General features: G+C 54.2%; 1 protein-coding gene across 1 annotated transcript in view; it reads right to left on the bottom strand.

Annotated features, from left to right (window-relative positions):
- MAST1 (microtubule associated serine/threonine kinase 1) overlaps positions 1-12,760 on the bottom strand; it is a gene marked incomplete at its 5' end in the record, with an annotated part of 63,270 nt that extends 50,510 nt beyond the window's left edge. Inside the window, 5 exons of the mRNA XM_015425912.1 lie at positions 1,694-1,795; positions 3,685-3,894; positions 5,543-5,618; positions 8,854-9,014; positions 12,655-12,760. Of these exons, the coding sequence (XP_015281398.1) occupies positions 1,694-1,795; positions 3,685-3,894; positions 5,543-5,618; positions 8,854-9,014; positions 12,655-12,760 (655 nt within the window). The remainder of the gene's footprint in view (positions 1-1,693; positions 1,796-3,684; positions 3,895-5,542; positions 5,619-8,853; positions 9,015-12,654) is intronic.
- Between the last annotated feature and the right edge of the window lie 602 nt (positions 12,761-13,362).

The raw sequence follows: 13,362 nt of genomic DNA, 5'->3' as shown, positions 1-13,362 counted from the left end.
TCCTCTGGAGGGCCAGCAACAGGGCAGAGAGGCCGAGGCCTTCCCCTGATAAGAGCATCAGAAGAGCCCTGCTGGGTCAGACCGGGGAGGGTCCCTCTAGTCCAGCCTCCCGTCTCACACAGGGGCCAGCCAGTCCCTCTGGAGGGCCAGCAACAGGGCAGAGAGGCCGAGGCCTTCCCCTGATAAGGACACCAGAAGAGCCCTGCTGGGTCAGACCAGGGAGGGTCCTTCTAGTCCAGCATCCTGCCTCACACAGGGGCCAGCCAGTTCCTCTGGAGGGCCAGCAACAGGGCAGAGAGGCCGAGGCCTTCCCCTGATAAGAGCATCAGAAGAGCCCTGCTGGGTCAGACCAGTGAAGGTCCTTCTAGTCCAGCCTCCCGTCTCACACAGGAGCCAGCCAGTTCCCCTGGAGGGCCAGCAACAGGGCAGAGAGGCCGAGGCCTTTTCCTGAGAAGGACACCAGGAGAGCCCTACTGGGTCAGACCAGGGAGGGTCCCTCTAGTCCAGCCTCCCGTCTCACACAGGGGCCAGCCAGTCCCTCTGGAGGGCCAGCAACAGGGCAGGGAGGCCGAGGCCTTCCCCTGAGAAGGACACCAGAAGAGCCCTGCTGGATCCGACCAGTGAGGGTCCATCTAGTCAAGCCTCCCGTCTCACACAGGGGCCAGCCAGTCCTTCTGGAGGGCCAGCAACAGGGTAGAGAGGCCGAGGCCTTCCCCTGATAAGACCCTCAGAAGAGCCCTGCTGGATCAGACCAGGGAGGGTCCATCTAGTCCAGCATCCCGTCTCACACAGCTGCCGACCAATTAGTTTACCAGCAATGCAATGCACAAGTACAGAACAATGGACTCCACCATGGACTGAATAGGGACACTGGATTCTTATCTCACTGCAGAGGCTGATTTCCTGCCCCCCAAAGCATTTCCTCTCTGCTCTAATCAAGCCGATTCCAATACGCACAGTACCTTTGCCTCCTTTACAAGCACTCTTGGCAGCACCCCTCCCACCATCTGACTGGGATAAAATGGCTCAGAAATCTCCATTTCTAATCGACTTCAGTCTGACGAAGGGTGCTTTGACTCTGAGAACCCTGAACCTCTTGTTGGTCTTTACGTGCTCCCAGACTTGAAACTAACAGTTCCCCAGCTGTCACTTTTCAAGTATTTCAGACTCCTCCTCCTAAATTATTGGTCAGGTCCACAGGGTGACAAAAGTCAAGACTGTTCTAATCCACATTTTGTTAGAAGAGAAGAAGAAGAGACTGGATTTATACCCCGCCCTTCACTACCCAAAGGAGTCTCAGAGCAGCTTACAATCTCCTTTCCCTTCCCCTCCCCCACAACAGACACCCTGTGACTAGGGAGGTGGGGCTGAGAGAGCTCTTGACAGAAACTGCTCTGTTTCAAGAACAGCTGTGCCAGAACTATGGCTTGCCCAGGGTCATCCAGCAGCTGCGAGTGGAGGAGTCGGGAATCAAACCCGGTTCTCCCAGATTAGAGTCCGCGCACTCAACCACTACACCAAACTGGCTTTTACATTTTGTAAACTCGAAAGCTCGTATCTTGAGACCATCACGTTGGTCTCTAAGGCTCTCCTGGATTCGAAAAGTGGCTGTTCTACTAGTGGAATGACTCCCTCTGAGCTGTTCCGCCTGCTCCTCCCACCCCTGCCCCACCGCCACCTTTCAAGGTCTCACCAGGCACTCGAGCAGCCGGGCCGGACGGGAGATGATGATCAGCAGCTTCTTTACCAGCTGAGTGACGAAGGTCACCTCCTCGCTCTCGGATCGCTCGTAGGCCTAGAAGCAACAAAAGAGGGCGTTTGTCAGAGAAGTCGGCGGGAATCTCCAGGTCCCTCCATGGCCCTTCTGACCCCAAAGTTTCTGGAGTCCCAGATGCCTCACGATGACCGTTACGGGCAGTTTCTTATGAACGTTTCACCATCGGCTCCTAAATCCAGCATTCTCCAGAGAGACCCTTCCAATCCAACCTGGGACGGCGACACTAGTGAGGCATGCTTCTGGGTAACAAAAATGAGGAACACGCATACTGGGTAGGGGATACAGTTAGAATCATAGAATGTTAAGTTGGAAGGGACCTTGCAGGTCATCTAGTCCAACCCCCTGCACTCTGCAGAAGCAGAGCCGAAAGAGAGCCCTACAACATACCCGAAAGATGGTCGTCCAGCCTCTGCTTGAAAACGTCCAGCGAAGGAGCCTCCACCACCTCCCGAGGCAGACTGCTCCACTGCTCAACCACTCTGACAGTTAGGAAGTTTCTCCTGATATTTAGCCGGTATTGACTCCCTTGTAATTTCCACCCATTAGATGTAGTCTTGCAATCCGGAGCAAGAGAGAATAGATCTGCTCTATCTTCTACATGACAGCCCTTCAAATACTTGAAGACTGCAATCGTGTCCCCTCTACGCCTTCTCTTCCTCCAGGCTAAACAGACCCAACTCTTTCAGCCTTTCCTCCTAAGACTTGGATTCCAACCCTCTCACCCTCCTGGTTGCCCTCTCCTGGACACGCTCGAGCTTGTCAACATCCTTCCTCTAATGTGGTGCCCAAAACTGGGAACAGGACTCAAGGTGAGGCCTGACCATGGCAGACTAGTGCGGAACGACCACCTCCCATGATCTGCACACAATGCTTCTGTTAATGAAACCTAAGATTGCATTAGCTTTCCTCGCAGTCACATCACACTGCAGGCTCATGTTTAGCTTGTGATCACTCAGAACACCCAGATCCCTTTCACGTGTGCTGCTGTCAAGCCAAGTCCCTCCCGTTCTATATCTGTGCCTTTGATTGTGGTCCGAAAGTTAAATATGAGCAGACAGTGTGATGCGGCGGCAAAAAAGGCTAATGCAATCTTGGGCTGTATCAACATAGGCATCACATCCAAACTGCAATAAGCTGTACACTGCATTGGTCAGGCCGCACCTCGAGTCCTGTGTGCAGTCCTGGAGGCCTCACTTCAAAAAGGATGTAGGCAGAACGGAGCGTGTGCAGAGGAGAGCGACGAGGATGATCGGGGGCCTGGAGACCAAGCCCTATGAGGAAAGTCTGAGGGACTTCTTGGGAATGTTTAGTCTGGAGAAGAGGAGGTTGAGGGGGGGACAGGATGGCTCTCTCGAAGTCTTTGAAGGGCTGTGTCATTTAGAGGAGGGCAGGGAGCCTTTCCGGTTGGCAGCAGAGGAGAGGACTCGCGATAAGGGGTTTAAATTAAGGGCGGGAAGGTACCGGCTGGATATTAGGAAAAACGTTGTGACAGTCAGAGTTGTGCAACAGTGGGATCTAGGGTTGCCAGTCCCCAAGTATGGCCTGGGGATCTCCCGCTTTTACAACTGATCTCCAGCTGACAGAGATCAGCTCCCCTGGAGAAAATGGCTGCTTTGGAGGGTGGACTCTGTGGCATTGGACCCTGCTGAGGCCCCTCCCCTCCCCAAACCCCACCCTCTCCCAGCTCCGCCTCCAAAGTCTCCAGGTATTTTCCAACCCAGACCTGGCAACCCTAGTGGGATCAGCTGCCTGGGGAGGTGGTGAACTCCCCCTCGCTGGCAGTCTTTAAGCAGACCCTGCATTGAGCAGGGGGTCAGACTATATGGCCTCTAGGGACCCTTCCGACTCTGTGTGATTCTATGATTCCACCAAGCGACAGCCCCTTCTGCGAGACGTCCCGCCCTCACGTCTTTCAGCAGCTTCTCCATGTTCTCCTGCAGCTCGTAGAAATAGACGGTGGTGATGAGGCCTTCCTGGGACTTGGCCAAACAATCCCGGGCTAGCTCGATGACCTGGTGGTGGATGAAGCTGAGGGCCCCGTCGGCCAAAGGCAACACGCTGTCCGGTTCGTAGTTCTTGGTGAAATCCTTCAGCTTCTCTTCCATCTGAGCCGTGGCCTGTTCGGGTCAGAAACGGAGGTTCGGGTCAGGGTGGAAAACAGGACTTGTTCAAGGAACCCGGGAGGGTGAGGCCTAGCTCCTTTCCCAAAGCCAAGATAAGGGAGAGCCAGGGGATTTGGGGTCCCAAACGACCCACTGTACTCTGTTTGATCCTCAGATTAAAGAAACAACAAAATTCTGGCTCGTGAGAACCTTTGTGTTTAAGTAACACAATTGGCATGTCACAACTATTCCTTAGTCCATACCTTTTCAGTGGCGGCTCCATACTGGTGGAATGAGCTCTGTACTGGTGGAATCACGGCCCTGCCGGACCTTTTACAGTTCCGCAGGGACTGCAAGACGGAGCTCTTCCACCAGGCCTTCGATCGGGGAGCCACACCTACAAAACTGAGGTCCTGGCCCCGATATTAACATCATTAACAGCCTGATACAACCCAGGCTATGATGTTAGCTGACTGTATGCCTGTTGGATGCTGCTACTCAGGGGTCATTTCGTAGAAAAAGAGGTGCAGGGGCTCATTAGCGATAACTCATTAGCATGACTTATTTGCATATGCCACACACCCTGACATCACCGGAAGTGTGTCAGAAGGCAACACCCACCGCTCAGGCGCCACTGGACTGTTTTGGACAGCTAGCTATTGGGGGGGAGGGGGAATGTGCAAATCTGTCCTCACAGAGGAGAGAGAGCTTGTGCCTGAATAAAACCTGGTCTTAAAGGTGCCACTGGACGGTTTTGGACCCGTCGGCTCTGCAACTTACCTGGCTGCTTCTTGCTCTGACTGCTGGGAGCAGGGGGTGGGGCTTGTGGCATCTGCAAATGAGTTATGCTAATAGGTTATGCTAATGAGCTCCTGCCAGTCCAGTGGCACCTTTAAGACCAAGTTTTATTCAGGTACAAGCTCTCCCTCCTCTGCGAGGACAGATCGGCACGTTCCCCCCCCCACCAATAGCTAGCAATCCGAAACAGTCCAGTGGAGCTCGAGTGGTGGGTGTTGCCTTCTGACACACTTCCGGTGATGTCAGGGGGTGTGGCATATGCAAATAAGTTATGCTAATGAGCTCCCGCACCTCTTTTTCTGCGAAATGACCCCTGCACCTATCCATCTGTTAACCCAAATAATAGGCTAAAGAGCCACACAACCCGTGACTGTCAGGAGTGTGACTGGGTTTTAATGTTTATTATTGTTTGAATTCCTAACTTGTTTAATTTTAATCGTATTTACTGGACTGCTTTTATGGTGCTACCCGCCCTGAGCCCGCTTGCGGGATGGGCGGGCTATAAATTCAAATAATAAATAAATAAATACTTCTCCATATAAGCGACAACGGCACTTCGTATTCAGGTACCATTGGCTCCTGATTGGTCCTGAGCCAGACCTGATTCTTTCCCTTTTAAAAAAATCTTTCTCAACATATTTTTTTTTTTTGGGGTGGTGGAATATTGTTAATTGTTGTCCTTACACGAGACCGAGACCCAGAAAATGCCTTCTTTGACTAGATGCTGTGTCTCTGAGCGACGGGGTTCAGAGCGATTCCGGTCCCTTTTCCCCGCTTCCCCACTCAGAAATGGCGCTTGGCCATTCCTCCGGTCTCCAGGTCAGGCAGTCCCCGCAGGAGGGCCTTTTGATACAAAAGCTCTTACCTTGGGGAACCGCTCCTTGTAGACATGATTCATCATCACTATCTCATTGTCGTGGGAAGAGGGAGACCGGCCCGGGCTGCAAAGGAAGAAGAAGGCATCAAAGGTCCGTTGTAATCTCTTCTGACCCCCTTAGGGCAGGGGTGTCGAACTCATTTGTTATGAGGGCCGGGTCTGCCATCAATGAGACCTTGTTGGGCCGGGCCCTGTGTGTCATAAAATGTAACGCCAGAAAGCAGAGACAGAAACTTTATAAAGGACACAAACACAAAGGGTTTTTTTTTTAACCTTAAAATAAAAAAACACTTAAAACATGAGCACTCTTGCAATATTTTGTTTATTGAACAGTGTCTGATAACCATCACCTCTTGGTCTGAGTCACTGCATCAAAACGTCTGTGCTGCTGCAATCTTGAGTGTGCTGCTCAGGTGCGTATCTGTAAGATGCAAACCTACAATGACGCAGCAGCAACAGAGCAACAGAACTTGAAGAAGCAGCAGAAGACAGCCAGTTCCACTGCGGGCCTGATAGAAGCCCTCCAGGGGGCCTGATCCGGCCCCCAGGCCGTAAGTTTGACACCCCTGCCTTATGGTCCCCATGTTCCTGGATCCTATACAGCGGGATTCTTCTTGTTATTTTTAATCTAAATATGTATTTGTTGCCAATGATGTGCTAGATGTTGTACAGAACTTGGCCCCAGGCAGTGTTCCCTCTAAGCTGAGTGAGTGTGAGCTAGCTCACAGTGTTTTAGCCTCTGGCTCACACATTTTTGTCTTAGCACAGGAAGGATGGCTCCAGAGCACTAGCCAAATCGCTCGCTCACAACTTTTAATGCCAGTAGCTCACAAAGCAGAAGTTTTGCTCACAAGGCTCCACGGCTTAGAGGGAGCATTGGCCCCAGAGCTTCCATTTTACATCATATGCAACAGAGAGTTTGGCAAGGGGCCGAAGGAGTGACAGTTAGCCACAGTGCGGAACAAGGGGATGTGAGCTGGTGAAAGGGGAGCAGGTTTGAGCCAATCCAGGGGTCATTTTCTGCGGGAGTGCACAGGAGTGGCGCTCCGGCAGTAAGGAGCCCAGGGCAGTAAGGAGCCCATGCAACAAGGCCTAGCCCCTGCTCCCAGCAGCCCTCAGTCAGAGCAAGAAGCAGCCAGGTAAGTTGCAGAGGCCCCCCCCCGCCCACCTTCAGGTACAAGCTCTCCCTCCTCTGTGAGGGCAGAACGGCGAGTCCCCCACCCCCAATAGCTAGCAATCCAAAACAGTCCAGTGGCACCTTTAAGGCCAAGTTTTATCCAGGTCTCCTGCCAACCTAGCAGTTCGAAAGCAAGAAATTGCAAGTAGATAAATAGGTACCACTTCAGTGGGAAGGTAAACAGCGTCCCGTGCGCCTTGGTGTTTAGTCATGTCGGCCACATGACCACGGAGACGTCTTTGGACAGCGCTGGCTCTTCGGCTTTGAAACGGAGATGAGCACCGCAACCCTAGAGTCGGATCCCAAAACAGTCCAGTGGAGCCTGAGCGGTGGGTGTTGCCTTCTGCCACACTTCTGGTGATGTCAGGGGGTGTGGCATATGCAAATACGTTTTTCTGCAAAATGACCCCTGGAGCCAACATTACCCTTTTCCCCACGTAAGAGCGGAAGAGGGCAAGCGTCCAGGGCCGGCTCGCCCGCTAGGCGAACTAGGCCTTCGCCTAGAGCGCAAGCTGGCCGTGAGGGCGCAGGAGGAGAGGCAGGGGCGGCCGCTATGCCTGGCCAACAGCCGGGAGGAGCTCTGCCTCCCGGCTGCACGAGGAGGACACGCGGCGGTGGTGTGGGCAGGGCGCGGCGCCTTCCTCCTCCTGCCGCTGCCGCCTCCTTCTTTATCGGCCACTCCTGCGTGGCTGGGGGTGGGGGGGCCAGCCGCCGCCGCTGCCGCCCTGGGGAGGAGGGAGAGGGGAGGGAGCTACGTGCAGGCGGTGCTGCGGGGCACCTGCCCGGCCAAGGAGGAGCTGGAGCGGGTGCGGGCCTCCGAGGCCGGTGAGTAGCCGCGATGGGCGCACGGCAGCTGGGGGGAGAGGTGGGGCTGTCAGCGGGAAGTGGCGGCGGCGGCAGCTAGGGCTCGTCCGCGAAAGGAGGCCAGGCTCGCGACCCAGAGGAGAGGGGACGACCGAGGGAGCCCCTTCTCTGGCAGAATCCCCCGTCGGTCAGCGATGGCGCTGGGTCCCCTCTTCCCACCCACCGAGGAGAACTCACAACCGCAAGCCAGGCTTCTAATGCACGTCGGGGCTCGCCGGCCTCCCCACCCTGACCTAGAGGCCTCTCCCCTACTGGCACTTTCCTGGGACAGCCTGGGGCTTGCTCCCTCGGGGCGCCCTCTGCTGACCTGACCAGGCCGGGGGAGTCGGTTCTGAGAGGCTCTCTGGGGACGCGTCCTTGCTCTGCAGGCGCCGCAGTTTCTGGCTTGGATCCGGCCGCTCTGTCTGCAAGGCCGAGAGAGCGGGAGCGCGGGAGAGCCTGCTCACGCCCAGCCACACTGGGGAAGCAGGCGAAACTCGGGAGGGGCCCGGCTCCAGCTGGCCAGAGGGGGCTCTTCGGTTGGCGGGGTGGGGGGAATAGGCCGAGAGCAGGCGAAGAGGTTCGGCGCAGCACTGCGAGGGGGTCCGAGAAAAATCCTGGCCCCGCGTTTGCTCTCCCGGTGCCTGGGCCAGTCCGGGTCGTGGCTTGAGGGGGGGGGATCTTGGCCCCCCGCAACCCTGCTCCGCCTTTCTCGTCCTCTCCTGCTCGGCTGCGGCCAAGAAAGAAGGCGGTGGGGGGGAGGGGCGCGCCGGGGACGTGCAGACCCAGACCCCCCCCACACACACACACCCCGCCCACCACGGGGAAAAGACGCCCAGAGCGCGTCTCCAGGCCCCGCCGGGAGGTTGGCATCTGCGCTCACCTAGCGCGCAGGACAACCTCGGGCCGGCCCTGCAAGCGTCCAGGAGCACCTTCCAAGACTAACGAAATTTGTGGCAGGGGAGGAGCTTTCGTGAGTCACGGCTGGCTTCCTTCAGATAACTCACAAAAGCTCCTCCCCTGCCGCAGATTTCGTTAGTCTTTCAGGTGCTCCTGGACGCTGGCTCTTTTCTACTGCTACGGACAGATTTTCAGGGTATGAACTCCCTGCGTCAGATACTTTGACTCTTGGAAGCTCATACCCCCAACATCCAGTTGGTCCCTTAAGGTGTTACAGGACTCAAATCTAAGTCTTCTGCTGCAAACCGACACAGCGACTCATACCCAGGTCGCAAAGGGAGGTTGCAGTTCCGGGGATTCTCGGCTGTTCCGCACTCACCTGAGGCTCCGGGACCGGGGCCGCACCGCGGGGGACCGCCGGCCCCCATCGTCATCGGTGATGCTCTCTGTGCTGCCGAAATGCTTGGAAAGGAAGTGCAGCTCGTCAACGGTGGGCTGATAAGGCAGCTGGTGAAGGCGCTCTTGAGAGGAACAGGACGACTGGGAAGAAGAGAAAAGATGGTCACGGCCCCCACCACGCTTTAGCTCATGTCGAAGTGCAGGTGGCTCTGGCGTAGAGCACGACTGACATCTGGGCACCCGCGTCGCCCCGCGCTCGGCGCAAAAAGCAGTGCCGGCACAAAGCCCACCTTCGTTGCGTGGGCTGTGAAAGTCTTCCGACACACAAAGCAAAACGTAACTCAACTGGCGGGTAAATGCAGTGGCTGGAGAGAAGGAACCTGGAATTACTGCGCAGAATTTTTAATCTGGGGTCCGTCCACATGTCAGCAGGCTGACTCCCCCTTCCAGTTCCCAGCATTATTTATTTCATTTACATTATTACAGACAGCGAGTCGATACAATCGACAGGATGGGACATTCGATAAGCAATGCGATAGGACTAGGGTTGTAGAACCGACCAGAAATCTAAAAAAAACCAGAACTGAAAGCAAAGCTGAAGGGTCAAACAGGGCATATTAAATGATGCAGAATTATACATTAGGATCCTGGTTTCAGCAAGACACACACACGGTAGTACAGACCACAGTCCCTAAACATTTTCCCAAGCGACTTTGTGAATCATTTTGTACAGTGCAAGTCTATTCCCCGGGTAGAAAAGCCCCCTTGAAGAATTCCGTTTTGCACCGTCTGCAGGAAGCTGAGAGAGCGGGAACCTTCCTGACTTCCTTGGGCAGGCCGTTCCAGAAGGTGGGTCCACCACAGAGAGAGCATGGCTATGGGCATCCATTGGGATACCTCAGGAGGAGACTGTGACGAAGGGTGATCGCTCAAAAGGGGTCATCGTCTCACTGACAGGTCATGTAGATCTTTCCTCCACAACAGCCAGGAAGGAGGAAAAACGGCCTGGCTTACACAACAAAGACCGCCACCGCCCCCCGGCTCTGGCCAGTGAACACTCAACGGTCTCTTGGGGTGCGTTCAGATGCGCCATTTGATCTGGTGTCCTCACGCTTCAGAAATTGATTTTATCCGCACGATCACACGGTCAACGTCTGCCTCCCGTCCCCAGCCGTTGGTTTCCGGCTCAAAACCGCTTTAACCCGGAGGATTTTCCACGCTTTAGCTCAGGCCGAAGTGCAGGTGGCTCTGGCGTAGAGCACAACTGACATCTGGGCACCCGCGACGCCCCGCGCTCGGCGCAAAAAGCAGCGCCGGCACAAAGCCCGCCTTCATTGCGTGGGCTGTGAAAGTCTTCCGACACACAAAACAAAATGTAACTCAACTGGCGCGTAAATGCAGTGGTTGGAGAGAAGGAACCTGGAATTACTGCGCAGAATTTTTAATCTGGGGTCCACATGTCAGCAGGCTGACTCCCCCTTCCAGTTCCCAGCATTATTTATTTCATTTACATTATCACAGAGAGCGAGTCGATACAATCGACAGGATGGGACATTCGATAAGCAATGTAATAGGACTACGGTTGTAGAACCGACCAGAAATCTAAAAAAACAGAACTGGGCAATCTAGGCCTATGGGCATGCGCAAACGGAGAATTTTTTTTAAAAAACCCCACTGACACATGCTCCTGTGCGTCGGTAGTGTAGACGCTGGGGAGCAACATGACTGCGCGGTGAGGCGGGATAAGGGAGGTAAGTGTGATCGCGATTATCCAGATCAAATATAATCCGGTTAGAACTGGAGCAGTTTAACCCGCTCTCAGCACACCATCTGACCGCACCCAGAGTGTGTGTGGGAGGGTGCCTGAGCAAGTGTAATCGGTGGGTTTATTACATATTTATTCAGGGTCCTTTTTGTAGCAGGAACTCCTTTGCATATTAGGCGACAACCCCCCCATAATGTATCCAATCCTCCAAGAGCTTATAGAACTCTTCTTACGGGGGCTACTGTAAGCTCTTGGAGGACTGGATACATTATGGGGGGGTGTCGCCTAAAATGCAAAGGAGTTCCTGCTACAAAAAGGGGCCTGTATTTACTTATTTAAAATATTTATTAGCTGCCTTTCAACCTTGGGGCTCTCGAGGTGGCTTACGATGTAAATAGAACAGCGATGGTAAAAACACATTCAAGCCCCACAATCCTAAATAAAACCATCTTCGACTGCCTCCCTAAAGATCGAAAGCGAGGGCGCAAGGGGCACCTCCACGGAGAGGCTGTTCCGTCATCATTCCGTGAACGGTGCAGAACTGTATCTATTTATTCATCCCTGTGTATCATTTATAGTTGTATGGTACAGTTGATCTCAACGGGTTGGATCCGGACTACATGTTCCGCTTGCAAAGGGGCTTCTGACAGTAGAACAGAACATTCCCGTCTCTTCCTCACCCTCCTCCAGCACAGCCCCACTGATCCCAAAAAAATACTGCCTTAGTGGTACAGGGGAGCTTCAGTAACAGCACAAAACACCAATCGGGAGCCTGCACCAGGAACTGGTGGAAATTACCCCACTCCTTTCCATTAGCGGAACTAGCCATCCAGGTCAGGGCAAGAGACAAACAGAGGTGGGTTTGCCATTGCCTGCCTCTGCGTAGCAACCCTGGTCTTCCTTGGTGGTCTCCCATCCAAGTACTAACCAGGGCCGACCCTGCTCAGCTTCTGAGATAAGATTAGGCTAGTCTGGCCTATTCACATCAAGGCAAGAGACCTGCAGAGGTGGTTGGTCATTGCCTGCCTCTGCGTGGCAACCCTGGACTTCCTCGCTGGTCTTCCATTCCAAGTACTAACCAGGGCTGGCCCTGCTTAGCTTCTGAGATCTGAACAGACAGGGCTAGCCTGGGCTATCCAGGTGAAGGCAAGGGACAAACAGAGGTGCTTTGCCCTTGCCTGCCTCTGCGTAGCAACCCTGGACTTCCTCGGCGGTCTCCCCTCCAAGGACTAACCAGGGGCCAACCCTGCTCAGCTTCTGAGATCTGACGAGATCGGGCTAGTCTGGCCTATTCACGTCAAGGCAAGAGACCTGCAGAGGTGGTCTGCCCTGAGCACCGCAACCCTAGAGTCGGACTCGACTAGCTTTCGAGCAAGGGAACCTTGACCTTTACCTATACGATGATATCCGAGACTGAGCCCTACGGGGAAAGGCAGAGGTACCCTGCTTGGCTTTTGAGATCTGACGAGAAAAATCAACATCGGGACTGCCAGTGAATAAGAAACACCCTAAGATTAGCCAAAATGCAGTCCTAAATAAAACCATCTTCGACTGCCTCCCTAAAGATCGAAAGCGAGGGCGCAAGGGGCACCTCCACGGAGAGGCTGTTCCGTCATCATTCCGTGAACGGTGCAGAACTGTATCTATTTATTCATCCCTGTGTATCATTTATAGTTGTATGGTACAGTTGATCTCAACGGGCTGGATCCAGACTACATGTTCCGCTTGCAAAGGGGCTTCTGTCAGCAGAACTGAACATTCCCGTCTCTTCCTCACCCTCTTCCACCACAGCCTCACTGATCCCCAAAAAATACTGCCTTGGTGGTACAGGGGAACCTCAGTAACAGCACAAAACACCTATCGGGAGCCTGCACCAGGAACTGGTGGAAATTACCCCACTCCTTTCCGTTAGCGGAACATCTATTCTGGATCCAGGCCCGTCTCTCCGATCTAGCGCTGACACTGACGCTTAAACGGTTCCCGGATTCAGTCATCTCCTTCCCAAGAAGATCTTACCGATACGGTGGAACTGGGAGTGTTGGTTCCATATCCAGACGACGGCAGGGATGCCTGTTTCAGAGGATCTACTGTCTCTTCTTGGCCGGTCTGCACTACGTCCGTTCTTCATTCCCAAGGCCAGTTCCCATTGCCAGAAATGGCAGCACGGTGATGGTAACTAGTGATGGTGGTGGCTCCTACTCGAAAGCCTGGTGGAAGAGCTCCGTCTTGCAGGCCCTGCGGGACTGCATAAGGTCCCGCGGGGACCTGATCTCCTCCGGGAGCTCGTTCCACCAGGTAGGAGCCGCCACCGAAAAGGCCCTGGCCCTAGTCGCAGCATATTTGACATCTCTAGGGGCTGGGACAGCCAGAAGTAGTGCCCTTGGGGGAACATATGGGGAAAGGCGGTCCCTCAGGTAAGCTGGACCCTGGCCATATAGGGCTTTAAAGGTAAGAACCAGAAGAGAGCTTTGACTCTTGAAAGCTTAAACCCTCATCATTTCGTTGGCCTCTAAGGCACGACTGGACTAGAATCCGGCTCGTCTACGGCAGACCAACACCGTTGTCTACCCTCTGAAATGAGCGAGAATCGCTTCTGATTAAAATCCATGAGATTTTGGCATTTTAAGAAACGCGCTTGGCGGGAAACAATCTACGCCAGCTTCCAGGGCAGAAGGGTGTAGAGAAGACAGATGTCTCTGAATGCCAAACTGTAGATTCCGTCTC

This window comes from Gekko japonicus, unplaced genomic scaffold, assembly GCF_001447785.1.
Source record: "Gekko japonicus isolate JY-2015 unplaced genomic scaffold, Gekko_japonicus_V1.1 scaffold3219, whole genome shotgun sequence".
Lineage (NCBI taxonomy): Eukaryota > Metazoa > Chordata > Lepidosauria > Squamata > Gekkonidae > Gekko > Gekko japonicus.
Note: the sequence above shows the minus strand (reverse complement) of the source record. Positions and strands in the feature narration are given on the sequence as shown.